The sequence below is a fragment of the Colletotrichum acutatum genome (genome assembly GCF_030867785.1).
Source record: "Colletotrichum acutatum strain CBS 112980 chromosome Unknown BDZ83scaffold_8, whole genome shotgun sequence".
NCBI classification, from domain to species: domain Eukaryota; kingdom Fungi; phylum Ascomycota; class Sordariomycetes; order Glomerellales; family Glomerellaceae; genus Colletotrichum; species Colletotrichum acutatum.
In genome coordinates this window covers 653,840-675,872 of record NW_026849002.1, presented here as the reverse complement: position 1 = coordinate 675,872, position 22,033 = coordinate 653,840, and the positions used below count along the sequence as shown (strand labels likewise).

The following is a 22,033-nucleotide window of genomic DNA, read 5'->3' as shown; positions in this document are numbered from 1 at the left end:
TAATTCTAGTATCCAGTCAGCTAAGCATCATAATCAATGTTGTTCAGTTTGTATTTATAAATCATCTCATCGTTTAGTTTGACTAGCATCCGGGTATTCCATCTGCGTACGGTACATTGTCAATTCGAGCGTCCATACGGTATCTAGGTAGACAAACATCCTCTTCGGTTCTCTACTCCACGACCGGGCAGGCACTGTCTTTCCGCAAGGTGTCTTGGCAGAGTCACCTCTCGCCTTCCTTTGACTTACGCAGTAAAGTACGTGACTATCTTTGAGTTGCCCATTGCAGTTTCCGTGCGGAATTGTACATCTGCTTGGCAGCTACGATGCGAATGCTGGAGAGCCCCTCCCATGACAATATTCACGTGGTAGCTCCCTTATTCCGAATACACTGCGATTTGACGATCCTACTGCGTAACGTAGTTGCGCAAGTGTGAGTTGGCCCTCTGTTCTTCTACCCAGACTTCGAAGTCGGATCCAGCCTAGCCGTCAAATTGAGGTTGGCCATGGTCACCGCTTAGCCTACACTATCTTGACTTACATCAAGAGCCAAATCGTTCAGCTAGTACGGAACTGCTGCCGTCGATCTTTCATGTCGATCATCGCCGGGCTTCTAAGCCTGAAGAGAACCACGTCAAGGCCACTTGGACGTCCAGTCGCATGAGCCCTCGGACACACGCGAAAGAAGGTCGCTCTTATCAACCTCGATACCCACGGCTTAGAGCCTGTGGCTGCGCGAGCGGCCGAGTGGCAATTTCACGCATGTATAGACTATTCTCCCGTTGGGCTGTATGTAATAGTGGCTGCTGATGCAGACCGTTCCCATCTGCCACCTCTCTTTAGCTACTTGCGGTATCTGAAAAGCGATCAAAAGTACTTCTCCAGCCTAGCAGCTCCATTGGAAAGGATTCGACTGAGCCACTTGAGGCACCGCTGGCGCCGACCCATGCCGGACGGAGAGACATTCGACGTTCGGTTCAACACTTCCGCACTGGCTAGCCGGAGCATGCGGGAAAGAAACCGACCTTTGTCCAGAGTTGTTGTTCAGCCGTTGTCTCTTTTACCCCTCATACTCTCTCCACCACTTGCCGCAGCATGTGGACGGCACCGTCTCTGCTACGGTCTTAGTATCCATACGACCCCCTCCGCCTTCAGGCTTTCGGTCCTAGCCGATGAAACCTCCGCATCGTCGGGCGTTTATGACTTTCACTCTGTCCCGCTGTTACCACGGGCGGGGCCCACGTTGCGAGAGACAGGGAGCGGACACCGTCGTGTTAGTGTACATAACGCTAGATGAGAACCAGAGGCAGTGGTTGAGAGGGTCTTGGGATGCCCACTTGATTCATCCAAGGACCATGATCCAATTACCCAATGCATGTCCTGGGCTTGACCTTTGAGGCTTTGAATCGGAAGCAGCAATAATTGTGCTGATCTTGCCGCCGATCGCTTCCGTCTCCTCAGGTTTCAACAGCCGCAGGGCCGCAGATGCTTTTAATGGGTCGATTTTTGCCCAAGGTTGGAAGCGTGAAAAGGATACAGCGGATGCTAGGCACCGCGAAACGGCGAGTGCTGCCGGCTCACTCCTATGCCCTGGGTCTCCCGGCTTTGGTCGACACTGAAGGTCTCACTTTGTCGACTGCCGCCTTCACTGTCGTCGTTCGCTCTGAGTTTACAGCAGAGGACGTCAAAGCGCACCGACCCCCCCCCCCCGGGTCTTCCGTCGCTTACATCCCGTTTGCGGCTCTCCGAAGGTGGGATAAGGGTCAAGCCTCAATTACGTCCACCAACAAACGATCTCTTGATTTTCGACACGGACTCATTCCTCTGGTATTTGCGGCCTAAATCCCCAGTCGCTGAAGTGTCATGACGCGAGGGCCTCTCAGGCGCATTGGGCCTGTTCAAGAATGTTTGGCCGAATTTTTCTGAAGCGCGCCACCCTCGCCGATATCTTGTAGAGATAACCAGCGACGAGCGGACTGTCAGGGTCGCCACAGACACTACGTCACAGCGCAGCGGAGACACGACTTTGCTTAGTGTCTGCGGGGTTGAAAAACATGACCCCTGGACCCCTTGCTTTTCCTATGTAGGACTTTTGAGGCGCCGGGCCTGGCGTGCCTGGCAGTCACGCAGTCAACTGTATCCATCTCGTCCAAGGAGCGGTAGAACGGCTCTAGTACGCTAGATTCAGGAGGAACACCTCCGGGCTGTGCATTGCTAGATGGAGAGAGCGTTTTCATGCACCCACCGCACGGTACAGCACTCGGCTCAAGGGTTCCCTGAGGGTTTCTGGGGCCGTCCACGATGGGATGGATGAAAGAGACTTGAGGCGCAGCATGCTTGTGTGTATACTGCCCCTTGTAGACAGACGATCCTGTAGGGAGGCCCGAAACTCTAAGAAAGGCAGAAACACGGGGCCGCTCACCTCCGGCAGGGACAGCTACGCCGGCGCCGACGACGGCGCGGCGTGTACGATTCAGTCGTCAGGGTTTTCAGGGGGGACACACGGTCCCCATGGTCAGGACCGGCCGGCCCCGGCTGAGGTAGACGGACGGGCGTAAGGTTGACGATCGTGTTTTTTTTTTTACTAATCTATTCGGAACTTGATGCTTTCAACGCCTGTCTAATCACCTATATAATCTCCCTGGCATCTCACGTGAATAAGTCTGGAACATACTTGCAGGGGACATGGTGACAGTCTCATCTGTCTTTGCTAGGCAAGTAAGTCGACAACCTCATCGTTGTTTCCAACATAACATCACGGTAGATTCGGACATTATAGTATCCGAAGACAGCGACTGACTCTAGGATCTCTCGTAGGGTTGGGATTATAAAGAAAGCAAGAATACAAAATAAACCTCGCCAGGGTTTTGGTATCGTGTTTGCGGCAGGATTAAAATACTCCAAAAAACACCGGCCTCGTAACATCATCATCACCGGCCCCGAAACGTTCACCTCGAGTGGTGTGGGAGATGTCTTCGTTTGCGCTCGTGCAAGTGTACACCAGCACACTGCCCACTCTCATCTACTCAGTAGACGAACTCTATCCCCCCCAACCTATGAGCCAGACCATGGTTCACGTTGGAATATCGTATTTAGACCTTTCCACGGCCAGTGAAGCGGGTGCGGCGCTCGCGGTGTCTCCACCAGTAGGCGGCGGTCGCCAAGGCGCTGATGAGCCAGAGGAGGGCGTTGGCCAAGTCGACCCAGACGGCGTTCTTCATGCGCTGAATGCCGCTGTCGCCCTCTGCGTTCTCCTTGATGTACATCTAGCAAGTCAAAAGTCAGCAAGAGTAGTTTCGACGAGATAGAGTATACTAGTAGGTTTTGTGTAGGGAATTGATTTCGGTGCACGTACATTACCAAAGAGGCCGAACAGGGCGATCCAGAGGATGAAGAGGATGGTATCCCAGATCCAGACGATGGCGAAGCGCAGGATGAAGGGGACGAAGTAGAGCAGGGCCGTTACGGCGGAGAGGGCGCCGACCACGACAGCAAAGACCTGTTTTTGGGGTGTTATTAGTCCTCCATTTCTTTCATGTGACTCGTGGTTTTCGAGGCATGGAAAATTTCTCACCCATTTCCCGTCGGTGTAGCTCCCTTCACTTCTAGCGCGGTTGAGGTCGACGGCGTAGAGGCCGCATACGGTGACGGCCAGGACGAACTGGAAGAAGTGGAGGACGGAGAAGGCGAGGTAACTCGCTGCCATGCCGAAGAGGCCCATCTTGAAACTACGGTATATCGGTGGCTGACCGCGTAGATTGGGGGAATCGTGGTTTAGCTAGCGTGTTGACGGCGGAGACGGCGAGTAGAGGATGGAAGGAAGAGTGGTTGGATTCGACGGGGTAGGTTGGAGGGGAGGGCGGTCTTATTCAAATTAAGGCTGCGAACGAAGTTTTTTTCCCTTCTACTTTACGGGAGCAGGCGGTAGTGAACCTTGGAAGGTAATGATGACACCAACCTAAGGTCAAGCAAGCTGCAAGGTAAGGTAGGGTCAGATAGAAGGGTAGCAGCGCCAGTTGGTTCTAATCACACCACGAGGAGGGCGCGCTAGGGTGGGAAAGACACAAACAGGTTGATCGCCATCTTGCTTGTCTCAAACCGGTCGGATTCCCTCCAACTGCCAGCTCCGTTCTGACTTCTTGGTAGGAAAAAAAGAGGTCAAGAAAATCCGGGAAAATGTGAGTTGGTCCCCTATGACGCAGCACGAAGCCTTTAGCGCGGACGACAAGCCAGTCAGAAACGCGACTACTCGCCTAGGGGGGAGGTTCGCGTAGCTTTGGTGCAGGGGCACAAGGGGGGTGCTGTCATTGCTGTCATTGGATGTTTCCGTCCTCTTAGCCCTGACAGGTTCCCGGTCCGCTTTTCGCTCGTGGTTGAGCTGAGGGCCGTGAGGGCTCACTGGCAGCTGGCTCAGGGAGCTACCTTATTGAAGGGCAGGTACCAGTTAGAATTGCTGCTGCGGCTTGGGAAATCTGCATGTTTGCTCTGCGGGCTTGCATCAGGGGAAGGTGCATCGAGGACGTCAGACCTGTCAGGTACGGGGTGGAATACCTCTACGGAGTACTTCTACGGAGTATCTCTACGGAGTATCTCTACGGAGTACCTCTTCCAAGAAGGAGGAACTCAAACTCAAACTCAGTAACACGATAAGTTGACTACCTTATGCAGTAAGATAAGGTAGGCATCATCAGCAGCACCTGAGCAAATTACCAGTCTCACTTCAGCTGCCCCGGCTCGGGCCAGCCAGTCACCTGGTCGCGGTAGCACGGCGCTTCTACTACGTATGACACTAGCCGACTGGGCCCTCGGACGATGTGACATGACCCAGATTCGACTTAGATTCTGATGTTTTGAGCACTTTCTACCTAGGTATTCCCTTCCCGCTGTCGTTGCTCGTCGACGGCCCGAATCTGGCAGTGTTGGAAACAAACCTCGGACGGCACCTGCCTAATGATGACATTGGTGCTCGATCTCTCATGTTACTTTTGTTGCTGACTGGCCATGTTTCTGAGCTGCCGATGAAGACTGGCCGCAAGATTGGATGAACCGGAGCGCTGGGTTCCTACCAAGGTAAATCAATATGCTCGGTACACATAGGCGGCCCATTCTGCACCTCGGACAGTGTACTAGAAAAACAATCCCGATGTCTATAACCTCTAGAAGCCATTTTCTGGCCTCTTACACGTGTTGCTCTTGCTTCTCCTCGCCACATATCCACTTCCTCATGCGGGAGAAGAGCAGAATTGTTAGTCAGTTCTCGGTGAGAGAAGCAACCTGGATTAGTTGACCTTGACTTGATGCTGCTTTCCACTCACGCCCAAAGGCGCGCGCATGTTGGCCCAAAGGTGGGCAGGTCCGAGCCTACCCAACGACATGCCTCGGATGCCGCAATCCTCCCCCGCAGAGGCCACATCCGACGATGCCCATTGCCGCGGTGCACCCATCTACAGACTGCGATTACTCCGTACACACTACCATAAACCAGATCCCGTCCACGACCTTGTTGTTCATCTCATTCGTTCCACAGCGCAAACATTGACCCCTTAGCCCACTCTCTAAATCGGACAGCAGCACGAGACAAGCATACAAGAGCACAGGAAAAGAGACAACCCAACGCAATGACGGAACCACGCCCCAAAGTCGACCTCCCCACGCCCCCCTTCCACCAGATCCCAGGCCTCCCCAACTTCCGCGACGCCGGCGGCTACCCCGTCGACGCCCTCCCGGCCGGCCGTATCGTCAAGCCCGGCATCCTCTTCCGCTCCGCCGAGCCCTCCCGCCTCACCGAGGACGGCGTCGCTCGCCTCCAGAACCTCAACATCACCCGCGTCTACGACCTCCGCTCCGCCATTGAGCTCGAGCGCCTCGCAAAGGCCGGCACCAGCTGCGACGTCCGCGAGTGGCCCGGCGCCACCCGCATCTTTGTCCCCGTCTTTCGAGATATGGACTACGGCCCCGAAGCTATTGCCTTGCGGTACCGTAATTACTCTAGTAACGGGCCCGAGGTGAGTTTCTTCCTTCTGCCAGCCCCTCCTCTCTCTCACCATTCCTACTTGTCCCGGTGACCACCAGAGGGGTATGGCTCACCATCTTGGTGAGATCATGTGTGAGATTCTAAAACATCATTTTCCGTAGGGCTTCACAAAGGCCTATACCGACATCCTCCGCGCCGCCTCGGAGGCAGACCACCCCAACGACCCCTTCCACACCATCCTCTCCCACCTCGCCTCCGCCGAACCGCCCACCCCGCTGCTCATCCACTGTACCGCCGGCAAGGACAGGACGGGAATCATCTGCGCCCTCATCCTCAGCCTCTGTGGCGTCTCGGACGAGGTTGTGGCCCACGAGTACAGCCTCACCGACATTGGCCTCCAGGACCGGAGGGAGGAGATTATCCAGCACCTCCTCGCTACCGAGGCCATGAAAGGGAATCCCGAGGGGGCTAGGCGCATGATTGGATCTCGGTATGTGCTCCCCACACTCTTACTCACTTACTGTACCTATTGCTAAAAACCCGCTCAGGAAAGAAAACATGCTTGCTACGCTGGCTGCACTCCGCGAGGAGTACGGTTCAGTCGAGGCTTACGTCCAGAACAGATGTCGTCTCTCACCAGACGACATTAGCCGTATCAGATCAAACCTAGTAGTGGATGCTGACGATGGACGTAAAGTGGTCGACTGGGTCTCTCACACAAAGTATTTGCTTTGAGGAAAAGAGAAAAAAGGCTTGTTGGAAGGAATAAAATGCATTTCTTGCTGGGCTTGATTGAAGCTTCATCCTTTGAAGCGCGCGCCCCTCCGCTTGAGTCCGTCGTCATATAGGGTTACATGTATATAATTACAAGTGATAGACACAGACGCTTTGTCGTAAAGCGTCCACACGAGAACTGAGCCAACATGACTTCAGTTCGTCTTCTGATTGGGTTTGGTGGCTGTCGTGAGCCGATAATCCTCCTCCTCCTTCTCCTCCAGCGTGCTGTCGCCATGTGTGGTATAGGCGGCAATAGGCAGTGAGATCTGGGTTGTACATGTTCAAGGCACTGATGTGGGAATCTTGGTCTCGCCCTTCCTTCGGTCATAGAAGGGGACACCGTATCTCCAGCCGACGCCTCCCCTGCTGCGGCCGTTCTTGCCGACGGTCTCGACATTCATCTCCTTGAACCTGAACTCGAAACGACCGGTATCAACACGCGTCGTCTCCTCCTCGGCCTTTTCGAGACGCTTGCGCTCTCTCTCTACCAGCCTGTCCTCCTGCGCCCTCGTCTCGGCGCGGAACTTGCGCGTCAGCTCAGCTCTGTCGCCGCCGTTGGCGGCCGCCCTCCTCATGTCAATGAGCTCCTTGTGCGGTGAGCGATCGTCAATGGAAAGCATGTTTCTATGGAAGGCCTTTGCGGCGTCTTCTCTATTAAATTGCCGCGACTCCGAGACAGGCACGAAGAGTTGTTGCATCGTGAGCTTGTGGACGTGGATCTCATTCACGGGCTCGTGGGCCCTCTGGTTTCGACCTCCCTCCTCCAAGTAAGTCTGGGGAAGCATGCTCATGATGGCCTTGGCATAAGGTGTGGCTAGTGGTTTGCGCTGCGGAAAGGTTCCATTCTCAAGTCAGCAAAGACTGTCATACGTCTACAAATGATGTGCGAAATATGAATTGAGAAAATAGAGTAGCAAATCAGAGAGGCTCGCAGTGCCAAGGTGTAACCATATGTTGCGTCTTCAAGACTAATCGAATTTTGGAAAGTTGATCATCATGATGCTGGGGCGAGTGGAGGATGAATCCACCCGAGGGGAATTTGATAGATAAAAAAAGAATGGTTGTTTGCTTACCTCTTTTACCCACTGCTTCTCGATCTCCATCATCCGCACTACGGCAGCGACGCGGCGAACATCGATACCCAGCTCCGCCGAAACGAGCTTCAGCGACTCCTTGGCCACCGTGACCCTCCGGTAGACCTCGTGCCTCAGCCTCTCGCTCAGCACGGGTTCGCTCCGAAAGAACGGGTTCATCGGGAACGGCTGGTCCCTGGAGCCGCCCAAGTAATTGACACCATGTTCAGACTCTTTCAGTCCGGCACCTCTGCCATTCTTGAAAAAGTCGTGCATCCTGTGCTGCAACTTGCTCCTTCTCGACTGGACCGGCGTCGTCGAAAAGGCGCACCGCGATGCCGTCGTGCGCGCGGACGCATCGCACCACTTGGTCCCGAGGACCAATGGCGACAATGACGAGCCCGCTCGTGCCGACATTGTATGTGTGTGAAGCAAAAAAGGAAAGTGTGTTGTCTTCGACGCAGAAGGTGCGCCGTGAATTGCACCGATTTTACGGCGAAGCAACCATTTGGGAGCTTGGGTAAAACGCTGGGTGTGGTTGTTTTGTGAAGAAGGGAGGACTTTTTAAGGCTGCGACCAATTTTTCGTTCGTTTTCTTAGGAGAACGTGCACGGACCATATCGCGGATAATTTGCCTTGGTCAATTGGCCTTGTGCCTTAGGACAGAACCGAAAACCGTCTCCCAAGCTCCGGCCCCAGACCCACCTACCGATCTTCAATATCCGTCTTCCGGCATTCAGGTAATCCCGTCTCGTCCCTCCCGTTAGGTGCAATCAACAAAAGTCAGGTAAGGTAAACTCAGGTCTGATCAGGCACCTCTCGTCTTTTTCTTTACCGTGAAAACGTCTCCGTAGATCACAATTGAGGCATATCCTTCACCTCAACACAGGATACACACTAGGTCATGCATGCAGTTACGATCAATGCATCTCATCTCAGCAAAATCCTCTATTGTATGCGTTGCTGAATCCATTATGATTATTCTCTCATGCATACGCGCTCTGTGGTATCATTCTGCGCGTCCCTCTTCGTATATTCCATGCGGGGCATCTCTTAAACCGAACCGTTGGGTCCACGCAACCAAACGACGAGTAGCCATGTGTAAGATGCAGGTCCCTTGCAACAGAGATGAGCACCGAACCTGTTCTAATCATACCTCAGAGGGGAGTCCGTATGTTGCTGTCATATGTTCATTAAGCCAAGTCCCATGAGAGACCATTGAAGGAAAAAAAGACTCCGCCTCGTTAAAGGCTCGCGGTACCATCATTACTGTGGCCTTCTGCAAAAGGTGTAGCGAAAGCCGTTGTCGCATAAACACTGTTCCCTGCTAACGCTCTTGGGCGTCATTGCATTTCTATGCTGGCACCGAAGTCATCGATAAGCGATTCTTCTTTGCCTTCGTCTTCAACGCGGCCGATTTCTTGGCTTCGGCCTCGTCATTCTGCTGAGAAAAGTCTTTCCATCTCCTCCAGCCATCAAAGTCAATGAGTGCTTGCATGCAACCCCATTCCATGACTTTCCTCTCCAACCAAACGAAGTTCACAGGCTGTATTTATCACGTGAGTATAATGGACTCGTAGACGTTGGAGTGTAGGTGAGTACTAACCTTGGTAAGGAAATCATTGCAGCCAGCCGCCAAGGCCTCGTGTCTGTCACTCTGGAGGGAGCTGGCAGTGAGGGCCACGATAATCACAGGACTCTTGAAGAGCTCCATATTGGTCAACTTGTCCTTCTCCTCTGGCTCGCCATTCGGGGCTTCAGGTGCGCTCCCTGCCGACGAAGAGAAGACACCAATCGAGTTGACTCTCTCCAATCTGCGGATCTCCCGGGTGGCTTCCAGTCCGCTCATGATGGGCAGTTGGATGTCCATCAGAACAAGATGGAAACCGCCGGTCCTCCACATAGTGACGGCATCTCGGCCGTTGACCGCCGTTTTCCATCTAACCTTCAGACGCTTAACGAAAGCCTCGAGCAGCTTGAGGTTGATCGGGTTGTCCTCTACGATCAACACGTTGATAGGCGGCACGCCACCATTCAATATGCCAGCGGGCAGAGTTGGATGATCTACTGTTTTCTTCTTCTTAGGCCGAGAACTTGCTGGCCTAGGAGAAGCAATCCTGGGTGGGGGAGTCGCAACTCTTGCAGGCTGTACTTCCGGAGCGGGTGGTGTCGGAAGCGGCGGCGCAGCCGGTTGGGCGTTGGATTGCTCCGAAGTGTTCGACTGCGTCCGAGAGGGCGGTAGGCGTGGGTGGAATGAGTGGGTAGGATGGGCGGCAGCAGCTGCTGCAGCCGCCATGGATTGTGCATTGACTTGATTCAGGATCGTAGGTGAGGAAGTATGGGTTCTCCCAAGGCGAGGACGTTCTGGGCGTTCCCTGTATGCACGAGACCTCGTGCCTCCCGGTGAGGGTATTGGCGGTACTTGGCCTGTTCCAAGAATTGCAATCGAATGTTGAGTGTGCGCTGTAAGAGCATGCGCCGGGTGAATTGGATGGGCAGGATGCGCGGGATGTGCTGCAGAGACGGTTACAGGAGCGACGACCGGCACAGGTAGGTTTGGTGACGGCAGAGCAGCCGCATTTGCAACCGGAGGGAAATATCCCTCACCAGCTTCAGAAGGCCGGCCTTCGTCATTGTAGTAAATTGTTGTAGCATGCGTCGGAGCACGCGGTGATGGTCTCGGTGTGCGCCGGGCTGGTATATCAATCACCAGAGCTTCTTCGACATTCTGACCACCGGGGAAGTAGGCATCGAGTGTACGACCCACAGGCTCCTCGGGACCAAGCATACGATCTTGTCTCTGCTCCCGCGGACATATCCGTAGTGTGAGATCGGGAGAGTCAAAATGCCTGCCCAACGAGTTGGCGTACTTTCTTAGAATCATGTCGCGCACGTCATCGACCAGGTCGTCCTCGTTGACGGTGATGAGTGTGGCAGAAGCACCGGGGCGCCTAACCCAGACCTTGCGGGTGACCATGTTTGCGATGTTGGGAAGCAGAGAATCGGCACTGGCTGGCCTAGCTTCGTTTTCGACACGTCCTTCGAGCAGATTTCGAATCAAAGTAGTTTGGCGATTAGGTATGAGGCTTTGTCGTCGGGGTGGCGCTTCTGGGCGGGTGGACAATGGCGAACTCGGTAGGATGGCGGTTGCGAGAGGCGTCGGGGTGCCGAGGGCATGGCTAAGGGGATCGTGTTGATCGTCGTTGAGATCCTCGGCAGAAACCGCCTGGAGGGTAACGGTGGGTGCCGCGCCGAATTTTGGCGGTAGTGGCTGATGCGGGTGATGCGACTGCGACAGATGAGGTATCTGTTTTGGGTCGTCAAATCCGGGTGGTGTTTGGTCCTCGTGGATGCTCGGGAGGTTGTTGAGGGCAGTGGGAGCTGCAACAGAAGAAGTGGTTGTGGTTGTGGTTGTTGCGGCTGGACGTAGATCGTTGCTGGCAGTCAGTTCGCTAGCCAAGCGTCCTTGAGACGCGGCGGGCGGCATTGGGGCCAGCGAGTCACGGTCGAGGTCGAGGTCGGGGTGTGGCTTGTGAGCGTCCTGATCGTCCCCAGTCCCAGTCGAGTTGTCTCTGACCTTGTTGCTGGCGCTGGCGCTGGCGCTGCTTGCGGGTCTTTGATCGTTGTCGGTATCCGCAGTAGCTGTGGCGATGGGATTCTCTTCCTTTACCAAAACCTCGTCGCTGCTGAGAGGTGCATCATGAAAGTTATGTTCATCATCACCATGACTGTCGTGATTGATTTGGTGTCCGTGGCGTTGCTTTTGTTGGTGGTCCAATAGATGGGACTTGCTTGAGGACGACGACTGTGGCGGGAGCTGCTCTTCCTCACTGTCAGCTTCGCCCTCTGCAGCCCCAGCAGCGGCACCCTCAGCCGTAATTGCCTTCAATTTCGGCTGCAGCAAGTGGTCGCCATGGCTGCTGCCGGGGGGTTGTAGTGTGGTGGACTGTGGCTGTGCCTGCAGGTGATGGTGTGGCTGGTGTGGAGTCGGCGAGCGCGAGGGCAAGGGCGAGATTGGCGTGCGAGGCGGGTGCTGAGAGCTTGCTCTGGACCTGGGAGCCGAAGCGGATGCAGCGGCCGAGGATTGCCGCGTGAGACTCGTCCCATCAGTTGTCTGGGAGTTGTGAGCATCGCCGGTGCTTTTGTTGGAGGCTAGAGATGGGGCAGCCGAGTTCCTCCGTGAGAACTTTGCCCGGAGACGGGCTCTGATATCCCCAGCAGTACCCATGGGGATGGGGTCACATTCAGCGTGTGAATGGGGGCGAGCTTTTTTGGACGGTATGGTACGGTGTACGACGACGGTACGTTGCTGAAGTTCGGTGTGGAATCGTGTCTTGCGCGTCTTGTCGCGTGGTCGCCGCCGTTGCCGTGAGCGTGATAGCGGCCGTGTGCTGATGGACTCTTGTTCTGGCGGGTCGTCTCCTTGGATGATGGATCAAGTGGACTGAGGTTGAGACACGCCGAGAGGAGGAGGAACGGATGGGACGGGTGGCATGAGAGGTGGGTGAATAAGTGGTATCAGCTGCCTCCTACTGTAGCGTAGCCTCTCTGACTGCGGCGAGGGAGAGGAAAAGGATGAGGGGGGGAAGGACGATTCCTCCAACGTAGATGAACACGGTGAAATACAATATAATACGGTGAGGCGAGTTGACAAAAGTGGAATGTAAGTGTGTTGAGTACAGAGTATGAAAGGGGGGTGACGGCACCTGGGGAATTGAGATCAAAGACAAGACAAGAAAAAAGATGTGATAAATGAGTGAGTGAGATGGGCCTTGGGAATCCCAAAGAGGACGACCGGGCAAGATCCCAGAAAGAAAGACAGAGAGGAATGAGAGGGCACCAGAGTTGGAAACTTGAGATACCCTACTCAGAGACAAGAGGCAGAGACTAAACGGGAAAAAGAAAGACGATGCAACAGAAAACAAGTAGAAAATGGTGCAAGATGCCTAGGTTTGCCGTCCACTAAGTCAATGCGAATGGATGTGAACCACCAGATCAAGTCCAGTCAAGCGCCAGTGGGCTGGCTGGCAGTCATATCCCGGGGTTGCGCTGGGTTGTAACTTGTGGAGGGAGACTCGAGAGACAGTGACACAGAATCGCAGACAACACAGAACATCCAGAGATGCCTTGACACCCAATACCATTCATTCGTAGAGAGAAAGAGAGCAAACGACGCGTGGGATGGGATACCCATGCGGCTGCCATGCCTTGCAAAGTGCAAGCCCACATGAATGGTTCATGGATCCGTAGACCATCCGTAAAAAGGTACCTAACCGGCTCCAATGTCCGGTTCAAATCCTGCTTTTTCCCCATCCTCTGTATCTCATTTCCCGTTGACATCCAACGTTTTTCTCGCCTTCCCCCCTATTAATTGGCCGTATTGCCCTCCACGCCTGGCCACGTCGATGTGCCTCTGCCCCACCTCCCTAATAACCAGCCAATTGGTCTGTTTTGAGCAGCCCGACTCTCCCGTCTCAGGTACCTCACTCAAGTACTCCATACCTTACCTTAGTATCGACACTTGAGGATTGGATATCGGCATCTAAAAGAGCGGACATTTCCATAAAACGCCCTATTAATTATTTGTGCAAGGACTAGAGCCCGAGGATACCCTCGTTCATCAGCCACACACTGGGCCCCTTCGTAGCACATGTACGGAGTACCGTGCCCTTCCATCGAGATCTAGCACCCGCCTGGCCCGAAACCAAGGATAAATCGGCCGGTAGGCAAAACGTCCATCTTCGGCAAGGTAGGTGTTCTGCAAGTCGTGGATGCAATAGTTTTGTGGGGTTCTGCAAGTTATCAAATCGTACGAGTGCATGTTGTTCTGCAGTCATATAAGCCGAAAGATACACATCTAGATTTGCGTCCGCACCCAGGAGGGACTTCCTTTCCTTAGGTGCTCAGGTACCTATACCTTTCTTGCGACCCACATTTTAAACAGTGACATCTTCCATTGCTGAAGGTATCCGTAATTAGACACAAACATCTACAATTTCATCTTGTCCATTTTCATTCCTTCATCGACGGAACTCAACTAACACCTGGTTTTCTCACATCGCATCTGTGATATTATAAGCCTACCACTTGTACTTCCTTCCGGAAACACTTGGCCAGAGTTGAAGATGCCCTCCTTCACAGAACCCGAGCATCAGTCGCAAAGTCTGCCCTTTGAGAAACCGACGCCACGTCCACCCAGGTCACCAACAGTAGCCAACAATATTCGGTCTCGAAACCGTCGTCGAGAGTATCTGGAAAGAAATCCAAAGTACTTTTCCGACGCTGAACATGAGCTGGCCGGTCTGTCTATTCGCATACCCCTTCTCCCTTTCTCTCTTGGACGGCCTTATTGATCGTACATTACGAGATTCGGACTTGCTTCGCTATCAACTCTCAAGCTAATATTCTTTTCAGACCCCCTGTTATACGACAGCTTGGTTCGCAAATTCCAGACACCAGCCGAGCGTGAGGTCGAAGGCAAGGCTAAGGGTTACTCGGGGGTTCTAGAAAGCTCCCTGCTTAGGGGCGAGGCTCGTCTTACTGACTTGAAGTCATCAACTGATGACACTTCAACACCGGAACCCGCGAGAGACTTCACAACCGAGGCCGATCTTTCCAAGACAGAGACAAAGGAAGAAGGCCTTCAGAGATGGCATGAGTTTCTCACGGAACGTTTTGTCCGTGGTCATGACGAGGATTTTGATTACAGCCTGATCGACGACAACGAAGACTATGACGTGATGGAGAGGCGAGATGCCGAGGAAGCCTGGTTCGACGAAGAAGACCCCGAGTGGGCTAGTGATACAGACGAGGGTGTCGAAACCACACGGGGCCAGACCGGCATTCAGGACTTTTGAACGGCTGCAGCGAGGCCGGTTATCCAGACCAGCACTGCCAACTGTCTGCACATCAGAGAAGGGACCATGAGAAGACTGGCACACGTGATGGCGAGCCAAAGCACAGTCATCATTGGCGGTTCTGCATTCGTTCTTCCTTACGAACCGCACCACTGCCACTGCGCTTCTGAGACTTAGGCTATATCGCCGCGCCTTGACATAAATGCGGCTGAGGCCTATCTCAAGGCTTGGGCGGGAGAGGACGCACCTTCATGTCCTCACTTTGGGCTTCGATACCTTTCCATCCCACGATGCTAAGCAACCCGGTCGGCCTCCACGAACCTTGCGGACGCCATGGTGGAAGGTCTATAGGCGAGCGGACCGCAACACTTCCCAATCACAAGTTCATTGAGCCACCTTTGGCTCAGTGGTAACAGCGACGGCGCATCGTAGTCATAGGGTCACAAATACTACCAATAACCCACCGACGGGGTTCGAGTCCTATGCTGCCTTGTGATTTCGGCGGTAAAGCTCGGGTAGCGCGGGGCCTCGTCCTGAAAGGGGCGAGATTGAGCGTCGAACATTCTTTTTTCGCATTTTTTGGTATCTGTCTTCCAACCGAAACATATCTCAATCAATATTGGAATATGCCAGAAATCATGGTTGACGCCCAAGAGTAGTGCCTTGCGCCGTCAATATGACTTCGCCCAAGACTGGTATGGCACAAGCGACTCTTGTATTTCCCAAGAAGTCTACCTTACGGTTGGCCCACCACAGCACCATGCACCTGTGTTGAATTACAAGTGTCAACAGCGTCCAGGTTCAGTCCTCCAACTCGTGGTGCGGGTGGGGGTGTGCCCAGAATGGGGTAAACCGGGAAAATGCGCTGGGTAAATTCAAAGGCCGCTGGCTAGTCGTCCCGTGTTCCACTCTACCGGGCCAACATCACCACTTTCACATTCATCCAGACGCCTGAACCCTTTGATGGTGGAGAATACTCGAGGACGGCTATTTGGCATATAAATGATTGCTCCCCAAGGTTTTCTTCGCGTCTGCCAGCCTCTGCAGAATATCCTTACCTAGTTGTCTGTTTCTTGTTGCAAGTAGGCAATCTGGGAGAGCGTCCTATCCTATTCCCCAAGACACTCAAAGTGGCATGCTCGGTTACCCCATCTGAACCCCAATTTCACTACCAACAACCACCTTTAACCCCCGCATTCCCTCCCCCGCACTCCCACTTTCTTCCCCATCCCACATACATTCACGATGGCGCCCCTCATCAACCACCTTTACACGGCCGACCCTTCAGCCCACGTCTTCAATGGCAAAGTCTACATCTACCCGTCCCACGACCGCGAGACCGACATCAAGTTCAACGACAATGGAGACCAATATGACATGGCCGACTACCACGTCTTCAGCACATCATCGCTGGACCCCCTCGAGCCCGTCGTCGACCACGGCGTCGTCCTGAAGACCGAGGACGTACCATGGGTCTCGAAGCAGCTCTGGGCTCCCGACGCCGCCTACAAGGATGGCAAATACTACCTCTACTTCCCCGCCCGCGATAAGCAGGACGTCTTCCGCATCGGCGTCGCCGTCTCGGACAAGCCCGAGGGGCCCTTCACCCCGGACCCGGAACCCATCAAGGGCAGCTACAGCATCGACCCTGCCAGCTTCGTCGACGACGACGGCCAAGGCTACCTCTACTTTGGCGGCCTCTGGGGCGGCCAGCTGCAGTGCTACCAGAAGGGCAACGAGGTGTTCGAGAAGCAGTGGCTCGGCGCCCAGGAGCCCAGCGGCGAGGGCGCCTACGCGCTCGGCCCGCGCGTGGCCAAGCTGACGGGCGACATGCACCAGTTCGACGGCGAGGTCCAAGAGATACAGATCCTCGCGCCCGAGACGGGGAAGCCCATCCTCGCCGACGACCACGACCGCCGCTTCTTCGAGGCCGCGTGGCTGCACAAGAGGGACGGGCTGTACTACTTTTCCTACTCGACCGGCGACACACACTACCTCTGCTACGCCACGAGCGAGAGCCCGCTGGGGCCGTTTACGTACGGGGGACGGATCCTCGAGCCGGTGCTGGGGTGGACGACGCACCACTCCATTGTCGAGTTCAAGGGTCAGTGGTGGCTCTTCCACCACGACTGCGAGCTGAGCAAGGGGGTGGATCACTTGCGGTCTGTCAAGGTCAAGGAGATTTTCTATGACAAGGACGGCAAGATTGTGACGGAAAAGCCATAGGAAGAAGGGCGATAACCAAGTTGGAGAACATTCAGGAGAAGAAGAAGAAGAAGAAGAAGAATAAGTAAATGAATCTTGCGTCACTTTGTATCAATAACAATTTATGAGAATCACCTCTGCGTCAATGGATATTTTGAGCTGATTTCATCTACATCCTAATCATCTCCTCACAACCTAGACTCTTTTCCTCGATTTCCTTTCCCAGAACTTTCATCCCAAACTTTGTAGATCTTCTTTACATGAATGACCAGGCTACAACAGCGACTCAACATTTGAATAGAGCATATAGTTATCTCACACTTGGGGGTACGGGGGGGTATATTGCGATAGATCGGATCGTTTTGTCCGTGACAAAGGAAAATAAAAAGGGTGTGTTGTGATTTGTGTTTATGTGGCTTTCCTCTTACCCAGAGAAAATACAGTATCCTCATGCTGCTTCTCAACTTTCAACAACGCCGAACCGCAGCTTATTCAACGCCTCTTCGTACTTGGCCGGGCTGTGGTCGATCAACATGCTCGTGCCGAACCGCACCTCTCTAAAGCGCGACTCGACGTCCCTAACGTACTTTAGCACGATCCGCTGCGCAGGCCGGCCGATGGATTCCTCGTCGGAAACAAGAAAAGCGTCACGCCTCAGCACCCGCTGGCTCTCGACGATGAACACCTCGCCCGGCGGCAGCAGCTTCAGGCTCATCATGCTAGAGCGCAGCGTCGTCAGCGCCGAGATGCTCCATTTGTCCTCGTCGGCGCCGGCGGCCAAGGAGGAGGAGGAGCGGGAGCCGCTATTGGTGTACCACTTCTCCGCCAGCCCGGACTGGAAGGCCTGCCATATCCGCTGCTTGACCTCGACTTTTGCCTCGTGGTTGTCGCTCTTGAACGCGAGGGCGACGGCCTGGAAGTCATGCAGGACGCCGAGGGAGAGGAAGGGGACGAGATCGCAACCGTGGACGACACTGGTGACGAGGCCGCGGGTGGCTTTGCGGAGGGCGGGGGACATTGTCCCGGGAGGCCCGTAGGCGTAGACGTGGATGGGGCGGCCCGAGGGGAGGCAGACATGCGTGGTGTCTGTGTCGAGGAGGCGTCCGTCGCCGAGGAGCCGGCGGTGCGGGTCCGAGGTCGTGACGAAGCCCGTGCCCGAGGACGAGGGCTCGGCGAGCATAGTGCCGAGCAGCGCCGTGACGCCGCCACCGAGCGAGTGGCCGCACAGGACGAGGCCGTAGTCGCTAAACTCATCGAGGGCCTCCTTGAGAGTGTAGAGGACGCGCCCATCGCCGCCGTAGAGGAGGCGGCGGGCCGAGGCGTGGATGCCCTTGTGGACCTTGTAGGACTTGCCGCGCCAGTAGAGATTGTCGTAGTCGCAGGCCATGTCGGCCAGGACGTCCTCGAAGCCGAGAGTGCCGCGGCAGGCGAGGACGACGGCTTTGGACTCGTGGTCGAGGGAGATATAGTGGACCAAGGGTACGCCGGTGCCGGTCGAGCCGGTGGTGTCGGATCCGCCTTGAGCGTCAACGAAGGAGGCGAGGAGGATACTGGTGGATTCGGATTCCGTGTGGTGCGCAAAGGAGCGGATCTCGTGGTGTGTGTCGTCCAACGCTTTGATCAGGGGCATGTCCTTTGAGATGCCCATGAACTTGAGAAAGTTGGACCCGTATGACGCGGACGAGAATCGCATGTATCGCGTGATGTTTCGGAGCAGGTGGAATGCTGGGAAAACGCCATCTACTGTGCCTGCCCGCCTCAAGGTATCGATGGCTTCCGAGTCGGTATACGCGCTCTTCTGATAGTACGATGACAGAACCAGAGATGTTTGAGAGCCGGTGTTGGCGATGCTGTAGAGGCTCGGCGTGTTGACGTGGGAACGCGCCCTCCTGGACTTCATTGGCGATGGTGGCTTCTGATCGTTCATGTCCTTCTCTGACCGCGACTTGGGGATGCTGGGCTGGCCCATGCCGTCACGGCGAGTGTATCCCGGAGACTGGGGCCGATATCCGTCGACGGCGTGGAAGGAGTAGGTATCCGTCTGGGACACAATGGAGTCTCGACGTCGCTCGTGTACAGAAATGTAACTGGCTCGCGAAGAGCTGCGAGGTACGGGTGAGGGGTTCTCATAGGCCCGGCCTCTCGAGCTGGAGGCAGCAGTCGGGCCCATGGCTCGGGTCTGGGATGGACGGCTGGGCAGAGTAGAGGTACGTGTTGTCCCATCTCTTGCAGAAGTCTTTGCTGGCTGCTTGGGTTTCGCCGTGGGCTGTGAACTGCCGGTACCGGTGCCGGTTCCCTCTCGATGGAAGAGGTTGGAAATGTTTGAGCTGGTACCCCTTTTCAAGGCTTGCCTGATGCCTCCCTTTTTCTCGGTCGTGGGCTTCTCCGATGGTTTGCTACTTGACAAGGGCTCGCCTTTGGTTCTCTTGGGCTTCGTGACTTCGGCGTGCGAGGAGACGGCACTCTCCTGACGCGCCCGCACTGGTAAGGGGCCTAGAGGCGCACGCTGTCGCTTTTGATTTGGCGCGTTTTCAGGACTCTGCTTGGGCGTTGGGATCTGAGAGACTCGACTGCCGGGTGAAGTTGATGGGAAACTAGGACCAACCTTTGCTCGACGAGGAGTCGGGTTAGACGTCACGTCTGACCTCGGAATACTGGCTGGAGCCGGTGTCAGCGCCTTACTGGGTGGTACGGGTGGCGGTTCGTCCTTTTCGTCGTTTCGGCCGTATCCATCCGACTCCTCGGTGTCGTCTAGTGATTCCACTTTTCGAGAGTTGTCTTCTGCCTCTTCGAAGCCTTGGATTGTTGTGTTTCGATGTTTGCTCTTGTCGACTCTGTAGACTACCCGGTAGGTCGGGACGTCAGCGGCGGCTTGATGCCTCACCAACTGTTCCTTTGGGCCTTCTGAAGATGACAGAACTTCTCGCTCGACGACCTCGACACCCGGAGGCGGTGTCAAAGTTGGGGGCTCAGGTCCCGTGAAGTCCACCGTAATCATCTTCCTCGTCAGGGTCGTTGTTGAGATGGAGACGCTCGTATCTGCAGGCATAGACCGCATGATCTGATTCTTGAGGCGAATTTCTGGCAGGTCGTAGTCATCTTCGTCTTCACTGGTTTCTCGTTCACCATGTCGTTCGATGGTCGCTAGTATACCGGGACTCGGTTGGTCGCCAGGGATAGAAACCAAAATATCAGGACCCTTGCTTTTGTAGCGGCCTTTGTGCACCCCATACAAGCTATTTTCGTGGATGTCAACCCGCTCTCCGTCGTTTAGCACAACGACATCCCAAACGATTTCATCGTGACCGAGTCGTCTTGTCTCTTCGTCGAGGAAACGTCGACATTTGCGCTGCAGGTAGGCCAGCGCGCATAAGCCCATGACCAGATCTACAACACCCACACGCTCACCCTCCACACCCGTCGCAGGATTCTGGAACTCGCGGCGAATCAAAGTGATGATGCTCGCAATGGCACGTGAAGAGTCGGTCGAGCCAAAGAACTGATCGAGAGACGAGAGAAGAAGCTGAGATATCTCTGAGGCGACGGAAATGGTGGTACTCGTCATCTGAAAGCCGGTCGTAGTCCAGAAAACGATTTGAGACATGGCACTATGCAGATGCTCCAAGCTTCTCTCCAGGACAGTCTCTGCATCTTCTCTGCCCAGGTCGCTGTTGGACCGTACAAGCATATCTCTCCCAGATCTGCTCAGGATTCCCTCGAGTATGCCCCTGCTGAGCTCGAGACTGGATAGGGTGGTGAACTTGGCAGCATCGAAGCCGTACGAGCTGATGAGGGTGCCAACACGGATTGCTAAACATGTTGAGCGAGTGGCAAGACTGACGGCCTTTGCTATAGGACTCGGTAGCACAGTTCGTCCTTGGTGAGAGTCGAGGGGTACATGGATGAGGTCGTGGGAGTGTTCATCCCCGTCCCCGTCCCAGTCGTCGTCCTGATCCATGGTCTCTGATGGGTGTGTCGCGGCAGATACCAGTGAGGGTCGGGAAGTGGGCGCTCGCATGCGCAGGAGGCACGGGTCATCAACTGACAAACCACGTGGAGTTGGGATAAGGTTCCGGACGTTAAACTTGAAGTGATGCGGGATGTGCAGAAACCATGCTATACTCGAGACCTTGACCGAGCTCGGTTCCAACAGGGGATGTCGAGCGTACAGTCAGGGGGATAGAGAAGGGAAACGAAAGCAGGGAATGGGGCGTTGAGAGACGCAGAGCAGGTACGAGCTTGTGGAAAGAACAGAAAGAGGGAAGAAGCACAACTCATAGGACTGAGAGTAAGGGAGCAGGACGAGACGAGGTGGTGAAGAAAGGGGGGAACATAGGCGTGCTACCAGGGGTGGCAACATTCAAGCACCTTCAGCCGAAGGAAGATCAGAGCAGCAGCCGTTCAGAAGTAAAGAGAGGCGTGTAGGTTGTGGAACGACCGGAATGCAGTAGACTTGACAGAAGACAAGCATCAATGTACTACCTCGGCCTGACCTGCCGACATCTATACCGAAGGTCCCGTCCCGAGTGTAACGGGCGTGGCGATGCCGTGTTTTCTTGTGTTGTGCTGATGACGAAAGCCTGGAACGAAGCCGTGAGAAGGGAACAGTACTGTGTATGTAGAGAGGGGAGAACCCGCGGTTCTGGGAGCACTTTTGTTTGGTACGGTAAGGTACGGAGTAGTGTAGTGTAGTGTAGTGTAGTGTACAGTAAGTGGGTGAGTGGCACCGCGTAAGGTGGTTTTTAGGGTGTCGTGGGTGCGCGGTGGAATGAAATCAGTTGGGGTGTTCTAGCCCAATGTGAGCTCAGGCAAAAGGTGACCGGGTTGACGTGTTGAGCCGCTGTGCCAGGGCTCCAATAGGAGTAAGTGGGACGTTGAGCATCTGCATGAGCACGCAGTACATAGTCACTCGGTAGGCTGCGGGTTGTATCCGTACGGATGGGTAAGTAGCAACTATCCGTAAGTGTGGCAGCCATGGGCAGCATGGGCAGCATGTGATTATGGTGTTAATTTGTGGGGGATGTTCATGCACACGACGGCGACGGCGACGGCGTGAGGTAGGATGGGACGGGATGGCATGGCGAGGCCCTGGTTTCTGTGGGAGGGTATGTTTCTCCAGCCCGGGGTACTGTAGTCTCTGTGTGTGC

At 54.8% G+C, this 22,033-nt stretch overlaps 8 protein-coding genes across 8 annotated transcripts; 4 read left to right on the top strand and 4 right to left on the bottom strand.

Moving 5' to 3' along the window:
- Positions 1–959: 959 nt before the first annotated feature.
- Positions 960–1,329, top strand: BDZ83DRAFT_427180 (uncharacterized protein). The gene has a single exon (XM_060503019.1). The coding sequence runs from the start codon at positions 1,007–1,009 to the stop codon at positions 1,295–1,297; it is 291 nt and encodes a 96-aa protein (XP_060370254.1). The 5' UTR covers positions 960–1,006; the 3' UTR covers positions 1,298–1,329.
- Positions 1,330–3,092: 1,763 nt separating this feature from the next.
- BDZ83DRAFT_747819 (uncharacterized protein) lies at positions 3,093–3,721 on the bottom strand (the record flags this gene model as incomplete). The annotated part of the gene is made up of 3 exons (XM_060513510.1): positions 3,093–3,266; positions 3,356–3,499; positions 3,575–3,721. The coding sequence occupies 3 exons, from the start codon at positions 3,719–3,721 to the stop codon at positions 3,093–3,095; spliced, it is 465 nt and encodes a 154-aa protein (XP_060370253.1).
- Positions 3,722–5,453: 1,732 nt separating this feature from the next.
- BDZ83DRAFT_427125 (tyrosine phosphatase) lies at positions 5,454–6,871 on the top strand. Its single transcript, XM_060503018.1, has 3 exons — positions 5,454–6,005; positions 6,136–6,464; positions 6,523–6,871. Exons 1-3 carry the CDS (start codon positions 5,619–5,621, stop codon positions 6,707–6,709), a joined length of 903 nt encoding a protein of 300 aa, XP_060370252.1. The 5' UTR covers positions 5,454–5,618; the 3' UTR covers positions 6,710–6,871.
- A 161-nt stretch (positions 6,872–7,032) lies between these two features.
- BDZ83DRAFT_747817 (eukaryotic mitochondrial regulator protein-domain-containing protein) lies at positions 7,033–8,241 on the bottom strand (the record flags this gene model as incomplete). The annotated part of the gene is made up of 2 exons (XM_060513509.1): positions 7,033–7,578; positions 7,825–8,241. The coding sequence occupies 2 exons, from the start codon at positions 8,239–8,241 to the stop codon at positions 7,033–7,035; spliced, it is 963 nt and encodes a 320-aa protein (XP_060370251.1).
- Positions 8,242–9,178: 937 nt separating this feature from the next.
- BDZ83DRAFT_567311 (uncharacterized protein) lies at positions 9,179–11,311 on the bottom strand (the record flags this gene model as incomplete). The annotated part of the gene is made up of 2 exons (XM_060503941.1): positions 9,179–9,370; positions 9,431–11,311. 2 exons carry the CDS (start codon positions 11,309–11,311, stop codon positions 9,179–9,181), a joined length of 2,073 nt encoding a protein of 690 aa, XP_060370250.1.
- Positions 11,312–13,949: 2,638 nt separating this feature from the next.
- BDZ83DRAFT_715973 (coiled-coil domain-containing protein) lies at positions 13,950–14,681 on the top strand (the record flags this gene model as incomplete). The annotated part of the gene is made up of 2 exons (XM_060511803.1): positions 13,950–14,124; positions 14,239–14,681. The coding sequence occupies 2 exons, from the start codon at positions 13,950–13,952 to the stop codon at positions 14,679–14,681; spliced, it is 618 nt and encodes a 205-aa protein (XP_060370249.1).
- A 1,245-nt stretch (positions 14,682–15,926) lies between these two features.
- BDZ83DRAFT_567164 (family 43 glycosyl hydrolase) lies at positions 15,927–16,907 on the top strand (the record flags this gene model as incomplete). Its single annotated transcript, XM_060503929.1, has 1 exon — positions 15,927–16,907. The coding sequence occupies one exon, from the start codon at positions 15,927–15,929 to the stop codon at positions 16,905–16,907; it is 981 nt and encodes a 326-aa protein (XP_060370248.1).
- A 219-nt stretch (positions 16,908–17,126) lies between these two features.
- On the bottom strand, positions 17,127–21,131 carry BDZ83DRAFT_427053 (lipase). The gene is made up of 2 exons (XM_060503017.1): positions 19,492–21,131; positions 17,127–19,425 (listed from the first exon to the last, which is right to left on the bottom strand). Exons 1-2 carry the CDS (start codon positions 20,902–20,904, stop codon positions 17,347–17,349), a joined length of 3,492 nt encoding a protein of 1,163 aa, XP_060370247.1. The 5' UTR covers positions 20,905–21,131; the 3' UTR covers positions 17,127–17,346.
- Positions 21,132–22,033: the final 902 nt, after the last annotated feature.

Excerpts from the sequence above, each read along its gene's own strand:
- BDZ83DRAFT_427125 (XM_060503018.1), top strand. The coding sequence starts at position 5,619 with ATGACGGAACCACGCCCCAAAGTCGACCTCCCCACGCCCCCCTTCCAC. Across the intron at positions 6,006-6,135 it reads ACTCTAGTAACGGGCCCGAG|GGCTTCACAAAGGCCTATAC; the intron begins GTGAGTTTCTTC and ends CATTTTCCGTAG. Across the intron at positions 6,465-6,522 it reads AGGCGCATGATTGGATCTCG|GAAAGAAAACATGCTTGCTA; the intron begins GTATGTGCTCCC and ends AAACCCGCTCAG.
- BDZ83DRAFT_427180 (XM_060503019.1), top strand. The coding sequence starts at position 1,007 with ATGCGGGAAAGAAACCGACCTTTGTCCAGAGTTGTTGTTCAGCCGTTG.
- BDZ83DRAFT_427053 (XM_060503017.1), bottom strand. The coding sequence starts at position 20,904 with ATGCGAGCGCCCACTTCCCGACCCTCACTGGTATCTGCCGCGACACAC. Across the intron at positions 19,426-19,491 it reads CGACTCCTCGTCGAGCAAAG|AGTCCTGAAAACGCGCCAAA; the intron begins GTTGGTCCTAGT and ends ACGCCCAAGCAG.